Source organism: Rattus norvegicus, chromosome 14 (assembly GCF_036323735.1).
Source record: "Rattus norvegicus strain BN/NHsdMcwi chromosome 14, GRCr8, whole genome shotgun sequence".
NCBI classification, from domain to species: Eukaryota; Metazoa; Chordata; class Mammalia; order Rodentia; family Muridae; genus Rattus; species Rattus norvegicus.
In genome coordinates, this window is record NC_086032.1 from 87,435,956 (window position 1) to 87,453,158 (window position 17,203).

Consider the following 17,203-nt stretch of genomic DNA (forward strand, 5'->3'; position numbering starts at 1 on the left):
CTCACAGAAAGGTCCCTTCCACACAGATCCGGCCCCTCGAGATGGTCTGCCAACAGAGCCCACATCTGAGAGTGGATCGGGAAGGGTGAAACTGGCATCACTACTATTCTATGGAGGAAGAAGCTCAACTATTGTCAAAGCTGGAGACGGAGAAGTGGAACCATCATCTTAATACAGGGGAGCAGCGTGGCGACAACGGCGACGGAAACGATGCAAGGGAGGTATGCATCCCACCACTGAGCACTAAAGCGTCACCAAGGACATACTACATCACTGTCACAGGGCAGTGAAAAAAACAGGAAGTCACGCAACACGAAGCAGACTTGGGGAGAGCCATCCCAGCTATCAACAACAGATGTTTGTAAGAGTGCAGACCATACGCTGTCTTTTCTTTCTGCCTATTCTAAAGGCACTGATTCAACTTGAGAATCAGGTACGGAATTGGGGTTAATTATCTGGGGAGGGTGGCCGGTTGAATTCTGATGAGAAGCCTTAAGTACCCAGGAGAGTCTTGTCTGAGGATCTCCTCAGGGTCATCACTTACGTGGAGGATTTGGCACCCCCTGTGGCAGAAGAGAAGTCAGCAATGGCTGCTGGCTGTGCTGTCCATCTGCAGAGCCCTGCGAGGGTCAGGCCCATGCTTCTGAACCCTCCCATCCCACCTGTATGTATTCCGCCCCCATTCTGCAGGTAAGAGCTTGAGGCTTCAATAGCCCAGATGATGTACCCCCTGTATAGCCATATCTGGGGATTGTGTGGCCCCCACACAGGCCTTCTGACCTGTGCTTCCAATCAGAACCCCTGTCTGTCACTTAAGAACCATTTCTATCAGACAAAGAAGTCAGTCATGGACAAAGAGGATACAGTGACTGGTGACCTTGTGCAAGGGCATAGCACAGCCATTTCCCCTAAGCACAAGGAGAGGAAAACAAGTGGAGTTGAGAGAAGGTGGGCACAGGACCAGCACATACCTCTTTGATGTCAGCAGGAGAGGAAAAGGATCCCAAGCTTGGGGCTGAGTCCGCCCCAGCCTTTCCCCATCCACACTTAGAGAAGGTCACCTGGCTCCCGGCATCATTGTCATACTGCCCGATGCTCAGTTTCCGAAGCCGTCCCCCGACGGGGTCATCACCTGAGGAGCCAATAAGGAGAAAACAAATGGGTATGATGCTTACAGCAGAGTGTAGAGACCACTGATAAAACCCATCTGAAACTATCCACAGACAACGTCATTAGTCAGCCTCTCAAGATAGGCAGGAGAACGCTATCGGCAGGCTATGGGATGCTCAGAGACAAGCCAGAGCCCTCCATCCAGAAAAGGCAAAGCCAGGTGCCAGAACTCAGCCCTCAGTGCTGGGACAGGAGACTACGGCTAAGCTAAGTTCAGACAGATCCAGCTAAGATCCAGCCCCAGGCCTGTTATGGGAAGGTTAGCACCTGCAGTGAGCCAGGCATGTGGATCTGCCATGATAAATTGAGTCTTCACGGGGAGGAGGGGGACCTCAAACCAGATACTAAGAACGAACATTTAATACCTCAATGCCAAAAACTCCACAGGCATTTTACTCCTGACCCAGAGGCTCCTGGTCCCTGCTCTTAGCCAAACCCGATCATTTTGTTTGGAGAGTAAAATTTGTCTTGGCTAGCCTGTTAGCTTTTTAAACTTCTTCCAGGGAATTCTTAAAATTGGGCAATAGGGGGAAACCTGCAGCAGCCTTCAAAGGTGATAACCTCTCAAGTCACAAGGCAGTCTTTCATAACAAACTAGGATTTGCTGGCAGTCTAGGCTTGAGCTAAAAACACAGAATCCCTACAAGCCTTGGTGAGCCTTGATGGTTCACACAAGGGCACCAAGATTCATTCTCAGGAAGACAGGCTTCTGGGTCCTGGGAACAGAGGTCTGACACAGCGGGACTATACCAAGGTCTAGTGAGGGAAAAGTCCTTAGAGGACAGCAGCAGTCTTAGTAAGAGCCGATGGCAAAGAAGCCAGGGTACGATGTACCCACGGTGAGTGCTGGCCAAGCTGGCCCTTTCCAAATTAAAGGCCCATAATCCCTTGATCACAGTGTGAGCAGCAGACCAGTTCTGGAGCTGGGAGTTTACATTACAGAGCAAATCGGTAACCAGCCATGCATCAGTGTCAGCGGTGCAATGGCAAATGCTTTAGGACACCAAAGAAAGAAGAAAACGGTACCAAAATATTCAAAAGCCAATCTCTGGGACGTGGAATTCCAGACAGGGGCTCATATTTTCTATGGATGTCTCCATTTCTTTTAAGCTTTCAAACTACAGTTCTTTTTCTTAACTTTATCTTTTTAAAAACTGTAACATAATTATACTATCCCCTCTTTCTCATTCAAATCCATGGCCCCTTTTTCTTTAATTGCTGATACATACACATACACATTCAGTCTATGTGTATATACATACATTCTTAAATACATAAAACCTGTTTAATCTGTATGCTAACTGGCATAGATACATTTTTAGGGCTGACCATTTGTTATCTGATAACCATTTGGCATGTTCTTCCCCGGTGACTATTTCTCCTTCTTTCAGCCGCCCTCATTTGCCTGCAGTTTTCTGTATAAGGTTGAGGCCTCCTGAGCCTTGCCCATCCATGTTAACGTGTCCATTGGCATCCATTGGCATTGTCTACTGTCTAGTCGGGACATATTTAAGTAACCCTGCTGGAAAGACTTCATGGGTGTAACCTCTCTGACATTTTCAGAGGACACTATCTCTTAGCAAAGTTCCGTTTCCTTTGTATCTTTTAAAGTTTTCACTAGCAACATTTTTACTTTCTAAAGTTAAGTTCTGGATTCCCCTTGGGAGTAACAAACCTTCTGCTTTCTTTTTCTCTCTCTCTCTCCCCTCTCTGCAGTGTTCTGCATGACATGTGTTGGTTCTCTCTGAGCCTCTGGTTCTACATTGTACTCATTTTTGCCCACACAGGGACTCAAGAGGATGTGGCCTTCCCCACCATTCTGAGATGATGTCCCCCACCAGGTGTCCCACTCCAAGGGTCTCTATACTTCTTTAAGTATCCAGAGATGGTAGGTAGATCTAACAGCTCAATGAAAGACCTGCTCTTCCTATCCTTCATGCAAGGTAACCCAGACTTTAGGTGCCACAACAAGTCCAAGGCAGAGAGAGAGAGAGAGAGAGAGAGAGAGAGAGAGAGAGAGAGAGAGAGAGCGCAGAGCTTAAGCCTAGGCCTGAGGCTAGAACACTCTATCAGCTTTCTCTCCACTAAGCTCCAATAGCATCTAGGACAGAGACACTGGCAGCACAGGGGTGGGGGTGTGTGTGAAAGAGGAAGAGGGAAGCCCAAGGGTCAGGGCACTGAACTAGACCCAAGAATACAGTGGACCAAGGAGCATCCAGAGGGACGGACACACTCTCTTACACACTCGTTGGCTTTCCTCAGTTCCTCACCCTCACCTGTCATGCACAGGTCCATGTTATGCTTCCCTACTTACTGTCACAGACAAGCGCTCCCCCTCAGACGTCTTGAGTCTTTTACACTGGTGCGTGCGGACACACCCAGTCTCTCACTAACGTACTACCCGGCACTCAGTCACACTTCCTCTGCCCAGCTGTCCTCCATGGTCACCCCAGCATATTCCACATGTATGCTCTCTTACACCTCAGTCGCGCGTCCGGTCGCTCCCACGGGTGCTGTCTCCCAGTCTCCCTGTACTCTCACAAATTCACACTCACACACTGATGTGCGTACTGACACAGCCTCTGCCTGCACGCGCACGGCAGACGTAGGTCAGGTTCTGCACTCTCCTTACTGAAGGAGAGCTATGGCATCCCCACCCACTTCCGCAGGCCTCCCCGTTTGAGGATGACTATCAGGAAGGAGGGTGCTGGCATTCCTAGAAATGAGCTTCTTCCAGGATGAGGAACCTCCAGCACCCTCACTTCCAGGAGCTATGGAATCCTGTGTGGCCCAACCTCCCCTTCTTAAAGGGAGGAGTCCTTGCCTATCATGTTTCCTGTGCTGACACCCTGTCCCTAACATCTACAATGTCCCTGTGACTGTGAGTTATGCCAAGGTCCTGAGCCTCAGACACAGACACCAGAGCCTCAGAAGAAAGGAGGGGCTAGGGACTGCCCGAAGAAAACCACAAGCACCTCCACTTCAACCTGACGCCTCTCACCACAGCAGAGCCTCTTAGCCACTATCCCTAGGTAGGAAAGAGAGACACCTAGGTAGCAAGCGGACATTTCTGCTCGCACCCTGGTGATCCTGAGATCTGGAAGGAGGCTGGCTGCCACAGGGACACTATCTCTGGAGTCTGCCAAGCTGGTCACCTTCCTTTAGAAAGACAGACAGTAAGCACAGTGTCTCTGTGCTGCTGCCCCCCTGGGGCTCAGCTGCCTGACTGAGATCAACATGGATTTAGCGGCCTGCTCAGGCCTGGTGCTGATCTCTGCGACCATGCCTAGATCTCAGCGCTGATGATGAGGACTGGGTGTCTGTTAGTGGGTCAGAGGCAGGAGGAACCTGGTCGGCATCCCATGCTGACCGCTGACCTCTCAGGCCTCTCTTAGAGAGCCTGTGGCTCCCAACCCTCCCTTCCCTGGGAACAGTGCCATACTGTGAGGAAGTCACATGGCTTGTTTGTTTATTTTTCCACTCTAGGCTCACCGCGTGAGCATCTACAGGGAAATATCCTTGACGCTTGCTTGGTTACACTCTTCACTAACCTAAGTTCACCTAGTCTCACAGCCTCTGCTATTTACCACCCTTTGTCCTCCCCCTGCTTGGGGTGTGTCCCTGGGGTTATCTATCTGCAAGCTCCTAGCGGGGCTCCCGGGCTGGGGATGGGAGTCCTGAGCTGCATCAGAGCCTCATGTTTCCCTCTGCAGCGGCTGTTCCACATCTGCGGAATCAGAGATGGCAAACAGGGGTTTACATTACACGGGCCCCAAGTTGACCTGCGCTTGCCAGTGTAAAGCTGACTTGGTGAGCTTGGGCGATCTGAATAGCAAACTACTTAATGATCAAGGAGGAAGTAGGGAAACCCTACTCTCTGAACAGTGCGTATAATTCCTGCCATACAAGTGGCCACGGCAATATTTCTCATCTTCCTGTGAGAAGTCAGATCCAGAGGAAAACAGAAAAGGCGGGAAAACACAATTAAAACAAAAGGACTTCGTGGGAGTAGGGTGTGCTGGTGGATACTCTAGGGTCCTACTGAAGCTGGTCTGATTAGAAGCTGTGCTGACTTGAAGGAGCCTTCTCGGGGGTTCTAGGCAGCCTCCCACTCACACCAACCCCTTTGGGGTTCTGAGAACACCCAAAGGAGGGAACAGGGACCAAACGAAGCTCAAAGGAACCACTGCAGGCACAGGGCCTCTCCCGTAACTGTGGCAGACCCACCTGTACCTGCTGGGGTCCAGCTGGCTCCCTTCCCACCTGTGCCTGCTGGGGTCCACCTGGCTCCCTTCCCACCTGTGCCTGCTGAGGCACAGGTGTGGTGGGGAGCTACACCTGTTCTAGCACGTTCCCTGCCAGTAAAGAGGAAACCTAAACTGGGCCCTGGCGCTTGCAAAAGCTCAGGGAGCTCAGAATGCAGCAGGACACTTAAGGCCCACGTGAGCACAGAGTATGGAGTCCTATGATTATGCCGATGAGCCTTGTTCCAGGAACCCTCCATGCAGCCAGGCTCCCCATGGAGAGAGGGACAAGCAGAAAAACCATGCGCTTTGCTTAGCAGCATGACTGGATGCCCCACAGCCCATCAACTGTTACCAGCGCTCCTAGCGGTCATCTGTCTTTGCAAGGGTCATCCTTCCACCTGACCCAAAGGCTACAGCTTAAAACCTGAGTCCCTATTTCCCCTTTACAATACTCCCCAAGCCCACATATTGGTAGGTGGGCACACCCTCTGAGCACTGCCCATGACCACCATAGACCTTCTCAGACAAAGCAGGAGCTGAGACTATAATGGGTCTCTGGAGGGCACCAAACCTCAGAGAGAGAGAGAGAGAGACTGGGAAGCTGATGCTAAACCACCGAGAACACAGATGGGGACAGAGCCCTGTAGCACTCCAAGGCCAGGCAGCTGTGTGGGCAATGTGGGAGCAGCGCAAAGACAGTCAAGCTAGACAAGGTCACCATGATAGTGGGGGAATCATGACAGGGAACTCCCTCAAGCCCTTCATCTAGAGACACTGGAGGCCTTGTGGGAAGGGTTTTAAAATATAGGGCCCACAAGAACTGGATTCGGGCCAAGATTGTCAGGCACTGTGTTAGCATGCAGGACTGAGTCCAGGATAGCCCAGAAGAGGTAACATTGTTACTGGGATGCTCCCAGCGTGCATTTGGGGGCGGGGTTTAGACGATTTAGCTGGAAAACTACATTTTAGAATAAATCTCACGCAGTGTTCCTTGGCAGTTCTGCAATTTTTCAATGCACCAAACCCCTAATCGTGAGAACGGTACCAAACCCTTCCTCGCTGATCTGTTTTTTGTGTCCATCAGCGGTGCTATGAGCCACCCAGAAGTTTCTTGGTATCATCTGGAAAGAGGGAGAAGAGTACCAAGCAAGAGACACCATGACACCCATATTGGCTCTTCAGAGCAGAATCCTCTCCTTGGTAATACCTATGGCCCACTCTGCTGCTAAAGTAAACCTGCCAGTCCTCTGGGAGGCAGCTTATGCAGTGATACCTGACCACTGGCTGCCCTCTAGAGCACAGTCCCAAACTCTGGCCCCATTAGAAGCAACCTGGGGGAACATCCCAGCCTCAAAGAGCCATGAGTCAACTCTCTGAGTGACCAGACGCACAACCACAGTTACAAACCCATGGTTTTGCAGCAGAATGTCATTACGATTCTCCACTGAGCACCTCATCCTTCCTCCTCTCCATCAACTCTTCCCTTGGAGCCATGGCATGGCTGACAAAGCTTTCAACTTGCAGGCGCAGCATATGCGGACCCAGGAGTCAGTCAGTGAGCATAAAGTTCTTCACACATTCAAGCCCCTACCAGGCCAATCAGCCACCCTTTGCAGACACACACACGTTCATCCTCAGCACCCGAATCCCGAAAGCCCCCGTGTGGTTACAGTCTGAAGCATATGTGGAGTTGGGAAATAGTTCGCCCTGCCCAGGGGGGACTTGGGACTCTTACCAGAACTCTGCATGCATGCAGTGGGATGGACATGCTAACTGGCTTGACCAGACTGAGCACCCCAATAGTACATCTCAGAAGGCACTGAGCATCTCACATACACACAGGAACACACAACTAATGAAAATGAAAGGGAACAGGTCTGAGAGCATGACCCACTCTGCAACACAATCTTTATTTTTGACTTGGGACCCTAGAGGAAGCAGCACCAGTAAGCGATGGATTCATCCTTACAGGATTATGGAAGAAAGACGCAAGGCTGGCCCTCCATGGCATGTGGGTGGCTTTGGAAACTCCCTCATATTCCCGAGAGCGAAGACAAATGTGGCAAAGGCCATTTTGTCTGAGGTAGGGGCCTCCTGAGTTCAGCTCACTCAAGTAAACAGGCAGAACCTCTAGAAGGGTGAATAGAGAAAGGTGTGGGGTGACAGATCAGCCCGACTGTATTCTGGAATGGACTAATGTGTTCTCTTCCAGCAAGCTGAACCAAGACATGCTCAGTAGGCCTGGGTCACCCAGTGGACTTGTTCCTCAAGAGCAGGTGGCATGCATTTCCCATAAAGAAAGTGGGTAGGACACTGGGAGCTGAGTGACATCACTCTGAGTGACATCAGTGAGGAGGCAGGAAAAGCCCTCTGTGTACACACAGGGTCACCCCCTTCCTTCCCATCTCTGTTCCCAACCTGGTCCTAACGGGGAAAGAGACTTCTGCAGAGCTTCAACAGAGGAAGGGACGGAATTGAAAATATGCTCCCCTGGGAATCCAAAGTGCTTGCTCTGGGGAAGGCGTATCTGGAAGGGAGAGAGCATACCCCCAAACCTGGGGAGAGCATCTCCACACTGCTGAGTGACCTCTGCATTTGAAAAGCTCCAAGCTCCAAACGGGATCTCTGGTCACCTCACCCATGACTCGCATCTGGGACATTCCACTTGCCAGTAGGGTTCCAGGACCCAATAGTTACAGAACTTTAAACATAATGTGCTCTATAAAAGAAACCAGTCAAGAAGAACCACACAGTGAACAATTGCATTTATACCAGAAGCAAGAACAGCTAATCTAGTAGGTTAGTATGCTGGGGGCTAAGGTTGGGTTGATGGGAAGTGATCGCTAATGGGTTTAAGTCTTCTCTGGCAGGAATAGGAAAAGTTCAGAAACTTCACGATGGTACTGTCTGTACAGCAGTCGTACAGCTGCCCTAGAAGAACTGTAGCCCCTCCCACCCCCTGCAGGGAAAAAAACCCAAGACCTTTCATATATCAAGCCAAGCAATGCTGTACCACTGAAATGCATTCCCGATGCAGAATTCTCTCCCGTCTGAAACTCCTCTGCAGAGCTGGAAGCAAATGCTACCCATGACATTTCCATGCATCAAGTCCTTTCAAGTGACTCTGGGCCGTGACTCCTAACCTATAACAAAGCCCTACCCATAGTGCTCCCTGTCACATCCACCTTCACCATTGATGGGACAGTGATCATTTAGACAAGCCTTGAGCTGCCCAAGGACCCATGGCTCACCCTCTGGGGCTCCTGGAACACAAGACTGGAGCAGTGGTTGCCCCCACCCCCACCCCCACCCCCGCATCCAGCATTCCTCCCTGACATCTCTGCCTGGTACTGGATGTTTAGTACCGAGCCTCCCAAAATACCACACCCTCTGGGGGCATCTGTCTGGCCATTATTACCCCTGTACTGGCCAGGTCTGGTTGTGAGTGTCTCGTGGAACGCTCCCCAGATTCCTTGACTTGCTAGTGGCCATGGTGACTGAAACGTGTTAGCAAAGGTGAACTGTATGAGGGCCTCCTCTCCCACATCTCTGGTCCCTGCCATGAAAGCACACAAGGGCAGTACTACAAGCTGCAATCTGAAGCTTCATGCACTCCTCCCACAGCAAAGGGGTTCTAAAAACACAGTGAGGAAGGCCAGGGTGCTATGTGCAAGAAGTGCCTGTCAGGTTCCTGTCATCGGGCCACTGAGACTAATGGAACAAGGATCAAATGTTTTAATGACACAAAACAAGAAGTCTCCAAGGTGTGGAATGGGCAGCCAGCTTCCTGTCATGCACAGGACAGGCTCCTCCTCAGGTAGCCCCAGTACGACACTGCCACTTAAAGGTCGGGATCCCGGAAATCTACCTACCTGCAGGCTGAATTGAAGTTGAGTAGAGCAGCAGGAGAGCAGAGGCTAGGGCCTGCCAATGAATCAGGTACAGCCAGGGAGCATCACGCCAGAGTGAGGGCGCAGAGTTACTGGTTAGGGGGCACTTTGAGGAAGCAAAATTCCCCAAAGGAACTGCCTTCCCCGTCCCAGTTTTACAAGGGATAGGACACTGCAGTCATCAGTGCATGCACCAGAAAGACTCCTCACCTCTGGTCAGCCTCCCTGGTCCTAGGGTGGAGTCGGGCTGCCTTATAAACCCCCTGTACGACCTCCCCTCACCTCAGTGTCCACCTAGCAGAGCAGCTGGAGACAGAAAGGGTCTGCATTGCTCCCTGACAAGATCTCAGTTCACAAATACCTATAAGGCTTTTACCCATCCCGGCAAACATCAAGAAGAAGCCTGGCTGGTAAAAGCGCAGGACTGCAGCGGAGTAAAAGGATGGCCAAGATACACAGAGAGGACAAGAGGGAGGCTTTTTACTTCCTGGTGGGCTGAAATCATTAGAACAGAGAGGGTACTCAGAGTGAATTATTTCTATATTCCTATCACAACCATCACCGCATCATCACCATCTTCTCAATCATCGTTACCACCACCACCATCATCATCACAATGGAAACCATCACTATAATCACCATACCCACTGCCGCCACTGTCGCCAATACCATCACACAGTCATCAGCACCATCCAACATTTTCTGGGAAATGAAGAAACAAAATGGCCCCTTCTAGCAAATGACATGGCTTTCTACTGAGCAGATCTCATGAAATCAACATCTTCCAATCAACTAACGACAAAAACAAAACCCTTCTAGAAAAGCAAGTCCAGAGGAATAAAAATATCATCGCTATTTATCACCAAACAGCTGAGATAACCGCTCCGGAAAGAAAAAGGGCTATTTTGGCACAGGACTTTGGAGGTCTCAATCCACAATCAGTTGGCCCTGCAGCTTTGGTCCTGAAGTCATTATAGCAGAAGAGTGTGGCAATGTCAAACCACTCCTCATGGCCAGAGAGCAAGGGAGAGGAGAAAGAGAAAGGACAGGGTTCCCAGTAGTCTACTCAAGGACATACCCCCAACCACTAAAGACCTGCTAGGCCCCACTATTTACAGTTTCTACCACACGTCAAGGGCACCTTCTAGGAGCAAGCATTTATGATGTGGACCTTGGGGAGACACGTGAGATCCGGACAACTGTAAGCGTGTTTTCTGTCACTGCCATCACCACCATCACTATCATCCCAAGCAGCCTTGGCTGCAGCCACAGCAGTGCCGTTATTCCTTCTGTACTGTGAAAGAAACGTCCTCAGATGCACTCAGCCTTCAAACACGCTTTCTTTTCAGAAATAACCCGACCCATGGAGGGAGTGTACTGCCCACCGTTCCCTGCAGAACTGGTGTGAATGAGGCCACACGGCTGTGCAGGAATACAGGCCCCCAGGGGAGCCCTGGCAGAGCTGCTCTCCTCTCCTTACTTCACACGGTAGCTTTTTTGCATTTAAGACATGCTCTGGAATGTGGAAGACTTTGCAGGTTTGAGGACGCCGAGGCGCCAACATCCTACAGTGAAGCTGCGTCAATGCTCAGAATTGAGAGCTCAGCTGGCATTGGAATTGAGAGAAACGGTGGGCCAGAGCGGGCTCATGGAAAAGATAGAGCATTCTGGGAACTTCTGGGAACTTGGCAGCCCAGAATCTCCATGTACGTACAGGACTCAGAACTGCTGTAGTCAGGCAATTCCGAATCCACAATGGGGCTGGGTTGCAAGCACGGTGATGTTCTGGGGACATCATGAAACCTTTCGGTGTCCCTGGGCCCTTCCTATTCGGCCACGCAGCTCAACAGCCTCAGTCCCCTCTGCACCCAACTAAACCGAGAGGACAAAACGAAAAGACCCTAAAACTTACAGGGGCTCAAAAATCAGCTGCTTAGCCACGTGTACCATACGGAATCTCTCTAACGTCTGGGAGTTTCTGTTTTATAACACCCGTCACTCAATCTTTCCTCTGAGAGATGGGAACATGCACACGGAAACTTAAATCTTACAATCAGGAGCTAGAGAGGTGGCTCAGTGGTTAAAAGCACTGGCCAGTCTTCTAGGAGGCCTGTGTCTCGGTACCCACATGGGGGTCCCAGAGCACCTGACGCCCCTCTTCTGGATTCCGTAGGCACCAGGCGCACAAGTAATGCACAGACATAGGCGCAGGCAAAGTACCTGTACACGTAGAAAATTTTAAAAAATAATTTTTTAAAAATTAAATTATTTATCTAAATAATTTAAATTTATTTAAAGTATTATTTATTTTAATTAAATTATGGAATTTAAGATCAACAGGGCCTTAGCATTTTCTCTACCTGCCGGGGAGGAAAGAGTGCCCCCTCCTTCACCCAGGTGGATAAATACGCAAGCATTTTTTTTTTTTGATAGGATTTTTATCAAAACGAGTTTTCCTGCGTTGAGCTCCAAGACAAGTTGTGCGACTGCGTACGCCACACCCAGGCTTCTTGTATTAAGTGTAGTGTAAGCCTCAGAGGATTTAGGAGCTTGGTGCTGACTTAACATAGGAAGTTCATCTTGGAAGAACAGCTGGGTGCAAGAAGGGTGTCTCCAGCTCGGCTCTGTCCCCACACTAAGCTCCGTGTTCACGCTCGCTGCTTGGGGACAGAGCCTCATTGGCAGCAGGATTCTGAATTTCAAAAACACCTTTGCAGAAGTTGTTTTTGCATTACACACACACACACACACACACACACACACACACATTATATATATACATATATACATGTGTACACACACACACATTTATATATTAACCACTATGGCTCCAAAGGATTGACAATGACCCAGGATGCCTGTTGAACAAATTGCTAATCTGCTGTTTAAGTAGAAAAGTTGTTTCATTTGATAATTATACTTTACAGGAAAAGGAATTAAAGAGATCTAAGATTAAAACAAAACTCTAGTTAGTAAAGTGACCCATCTCTTCGGTAGTTTAAGGAAGGCCACTGTGAGGGAGGAAGCCACAAAGGGATGCTCTCCAGTCCCTGGCTATATCCCTGCTTTCCTACAGGGATGGGGTATCATCCCTCAGGACTGTATCCAGTCAACTAGAAAAGACGCCCCTGAGCCTGGGTCCTGTGTCCACCCACATACGCCATTAAAACACTTGCAAAGTTTTCCAAACCTCAGAGTTTTTGTTCCTGGAAGAAAGGCTTCTGATTTATTCTTCCCAAGTACAATCTTCCAAGAACATTCATTAAGCAAAGTGTTAAAAGGTTTTTGCTTAAGTGTTTCCACTGAAACCTTAGAACTCCGAATTTCCTTTAAGTATTCAATTCAATTGACCTGGCCTGGGTCCTCAGTCACAGCTACTGTTTCTGCCATAGGGGGCGGAGTTGTTATATGCTAGCACCACAACAGCCTCAGAACTGTACTGGGGAGAGCACATACCTACCAGTACTCCAACCAACTAAGCGATCCTGCTGTTTGTCTTTTGATGCAGCCCAGCACAGGACAGGTAATGTAATCTGGCTTCTCTTCTCAGCTCTCATCAGACACTAGGCAGCCCTTCCTTTCCACAGCATGAGCAAGTCACAGCATGCCAGTTAGCTGGCAGTCCATGCAATCCTGTCACTGGCTAGGACCCATGCTACGAGATCTTGTTCCTTCCTGAAAAGGGGGCCAGACATCAGCTAGGCTGCAACCTTTCAAAGAGGGCAGAGACCATGGGTCTATACCACAGGGTCCATACAAACTCAAGCCTCGTCGTCCGTCACCTAGTAACCTCCACAGACATGACAGCAGGATGAAGAAAGGCCCTGGGGCAAGGGTCCTTGGAAGACGAACTATTAGGCCATTCTGCCAGAACCCTAAAGCAATATTCAGCCCACACAGGGACTTCTACCATTAATATCACTAACACAATGCTAAGGGGGATGTTCATGGACTCACTGAGAAGAACAGAAAAGCACCCATGGGAGAAAGGAGGAGATAGGACAGCCTTCTCTTGCACTGTCTTTCTTGTCCTCCAGGTCCTGGCTCCCAGCAACACCCGCTGCTCCATCTAATCTGCCACCACCTTCACCACCCTCACACAGACACCTCACCTTGGCCAGTCCCTCCTGGGATAACCTTGGGCCGACCCCAGCCTGAGCCTTGTCCCTTCCGTTAACTCCAAGACTCTGTCTCAGGATGTTCTGACCATGCCGTACACGTTGGCTTGCTGTCTGCCTTTTCATCCAATGAGAAAGGTATCTCTCAAACCCTCTTGACCCCGTGTTAACGCACACAGGGAACACCTGGTAGTAATCTGATCCCAAAGCAGGCCTTATCGCTCTGATGCAGTCTGCAGGAAACACTCCCCCGGGCGTGGCCAGAGGACACTGTCCACTACTACGGAACTTGGCCTTGCCAAGAAGCCTCTGCCCTGGTGTCCAGGTCCCCTGGTTCTAAGGCAGAGAAAGGCCCACACAGTTCTCTCTCGCCAGCTTCAGAAGGTGCAGAGGACAGATGGTCCTCACACCGAGGCTCATCGCCCTTGCTGAGCTTATGTCTCTGGCCTTGGTTCTAGATCACAGGATCCAGGAACCCGGATCTGCTGCGTCTGGGCTTCTCTGAGGACACTCCACACTCTCTGCCCCACGTACCTGTCTCCCTCAGTCATCAAGAACCACCAAGCTTCTCTCTAACACATGAACACCCACGAACAGCCAACATGATGTCTCAGGAGCTTGGATGATATATTTGTAAATAGGACAATTTGCATACCCTGACTGCTTACTCAGACCTCTGTTCTTACAAGGATGACTCGAGAGCCCAACAGTTCTTCTGACTCACAGGGACACCTGGCACTCTTCCCTAAACATTCCTGAACTGAGAGAAGTTTTGCCGTTGAGCCGATTCTTCAGATGTGGAAACTGAGGCTCAGGAAGTGTATACAGCACACTGCTAGCAGGTGGCAGAGGAATGCGGATCAGGCTATCTGGGGCTCTCAAATGACCTGCTGCCCTCACTGACAGGCATGACAAAGTGTGTGAAATAAGACACTGATATTCCCCTTCAGGGGACCCCAACCCTGCCCCAAACCATTTTATAGGCAAGTTTTGTACCTCTTTCTTCCCACCGTCCAATTCTGCTAACAAGCTCTGCTAGTGCCAAGGTAACCCCTCGGATTCTAGACGACAGCTCGTTGAGAACAAAAACTCCCAAGAAAATACCTCTCCATCGTGAGTTTCAGCAAATCCAAATTCCCACCTGGATAACTTCCTACCTGACACCGATTACCCATCAGCTCACCTTGCCGGCCAGGACTCCGGCCAGGGCCATCCACAGGGTCCAGCCTGCCACCACACCGGAGCCCACTTCCCACACCATCAGGATACATAGAGCCATTGGCTGAGAGGCCAAGGGCACTGAGGTGTGTGGGGATGGGCTCAAAGGTAGGGTCCAGCTCCAAGATCAGCCTGTTAAGTTGCTCAATGGACTGGTCGATATCCAGAGTAGGAGAGCCTGGGGAGGGGCCAGGGTTAAGCTCCTGATGTACTACTCCATTCATGACTCTGTCATCTGGAAACCGGGGCTGGAGTGCTTTACTAGGACAGAGCTGCTGTGCGTCAGGGGGATTTGGCCCATTGCTGATGCCTCTCTGAACAGCCACTCTGCTGCTGGTTCCATGGGTGGGAGTAACTGGGATGTGGGGTGAGGGCTGGGCAAGGCCAGCACTGTCCACTGCACTGCGGCTGCCGTGCCTGGCCTCCCCATCCGAGGCAAAGCTGTACTGGTGAGCAGTCACCATCTGCTGCTGACGGACCCAAGTCTGGGTGGAATAGTTACTTTGCCCATAGGCCTGCGTCGGGGTGGGTGCAGAGGGCTTCCTCGACAGGGGCTGCAGCTGCTTTTGCTCTCGGCCCCCACACATCCGCTCCCGCTCATAAACGGAGTCTACACCAAGGCCCAGGTCTGGAGAAAGGACGCCATTGTGATCTTCAGCAACACCATTGCCAAAGCCATCAGACAGGAGGGAGTTCTGGCTGCTCTTGAGGCAGGCGAAAGGACCCAGGTGGGTTGACTGGGGCCCTTCGGAGGAGGAGAGAGTACCCAGGCTGTCCACACTGTGCAGGTCATGGTGGGGCATCTCATCGTCTAGAATGTCGGTCTCCCGGTCCTTTAGGGCAGCATCTCCATTCACGTGGACCTGGGCTGGCACCACGTGGCGTGTCCCGCTGTACTTGCTGCGCATGTCAGTCATGTCTTTGTGGGAGTTTGCAGAGTCTTCCAGGCCAAACCCACTGAGCAGCTGGTCCAACTCTGCCTTCTCCTGAGGGCTCAGGCCCCTCCGTGCTCCTGGGGTCTGGCGCTCTTCTGTCTTATCAGTCCTGGCTGAGGCAGTAGAATGACCCGAGTCACTGCTGACTGACAGGGTGTGGTCACCGTGGTCTGGACTGCTGGTGGCTGGCATGCCCTGAGGGCTACTGGGGATGCCAGAATCGGAGGCACTCTTCTTCCTCACCTTGGCATACAGGCTGCCATCCACTGGGCCCTGTGTGTGTAGCACTGTAGGGAAAGCAAGAGACAGGCTGTAAGCCAGGGGAGAAAAGGAAGTTCGACCTACAACACTGGGCACGCACATTTTTAAACAGATGAGTGGATCTATAACGCAACTCAATAATAAGCAAGGGCAGGCTCCACTAGGTCTCCAATCTCTACATAATTCTCCGCAGAGTAAGCAGCAATGAAGGACTCATATATCAGACGTACTCAGCTGAAGTCATTTCTGCCTTTCCTGCTTTGTTTCATTTGTCATGCTGAGGGTAGAGCCCAGCATTTCATGCATGCTGGTAAGTGATCACTGAGCTAGTACCTCAGCTTCATGCTTACACACACACACACACACACACACACACACACACACACACACACACACACACACATCTATTAAGACGCTTGGGGACTTTTTATTCTTTGAATTATTAATGTCATTATTTTGAGCCCAGCTCAGTTCCTGTGAATCCCCAAGAATCAACAGTTTAACTACTCCATCGATATATCTAATGTTTTTTGGACATGCAGGGTACTAACTGTCATTAAGTTCACTGTGTCGCTGATAGCCTGCTGTCCCATGAGTACTGTGGGGTGTGCTAAATAATGGGGGAAGCTCGGGGCAACACAGGTATCTGATGACTGCCAGATGTCGGATCCTTTGGGGCTGACATGCATGCACTACACACGAATGCCATGTAAACAACGTGGGCAGGAACAGCTGACGCCCCTGTGGCTGTTATTAATTAGGGCCCGGGAGGCTGGACGTGGAGATTCCCCAGCCACAATCTGCTGACTGGCAGTTATAACTGCCTTGGCCACACAGAGCGTGCCATAGCGAGAGCTTCCTCAAAGAAGCTGGAGTCAGCACATCTCCCCTGCAAGCCTCCCCCATCCTCCTGAACTTTCCGTAAGGTGGCATCCTAGGCATTCCACAGCAGGGGAGGTGCTGGATGCCTGGAAGGCCGAGCTGTTGAGGCACCTAGAATCCTAGGCTTGAGCCACCAGCCACCTACGCAGCAGCTATCTGATCTACGCAGGAGAGACTATCCCCGAGCCCCTGTCTCACAGCCCCTCAGAATGGCTGGACACTTAGGCACGCTCAGCACCTGACATACTGGGCGGCGGGTATGGGGTCCCGGTGCCAAGTGCTCACACATCCCTGAGAACACAGCTCCGAGGACACGCTTAGCCTGGGCTCCGCTCTCAGTTTAACTGCAGTGTAGGGCAAGCATGCAGAGAACCGAGGGTGGAGACCACTGATGTGTAGTGTAGCCTAGAGAAGCCCAACCGCGTTCTAAAGTAGAACGTGGGGGAGGGAAGCTCTGGGGGGTAGGAATCATACACACAAGC

At 50.8% G+C, this 17,203-nt stretch overlaps 1 protein-coding gene across 12 annotated transcripts in view; it reads right to left on the bottom strand.

Moving 5' to 3' along the window:
* The window catches only part of Tns3 (tensin 3), a 232,017-nt gene that overhangs the window by 48,515 nt on the left and 166,299 nt on the right, over positions 1–17,203 (bottom strand). For all 12 annotated transcript variants that reach the window (XM_006251460.4, XM_063273400.1, NM_001170459.2 and 9 more), the window contains 2 exons: positions 14,609–15,865; positions 972–1,132 (listed from right to left, as the gene is read on the bottom strand). In XM_006251460.4, coding sequence (XP_006251522.2) covers positions 972–1,132; positions 14,609–15,865 — 1,418 coding nt within the window. The remainder of the gene's footprint in view (positions 1–971; positions 1,133–14,608; positions 15,866–17,203) is intronic.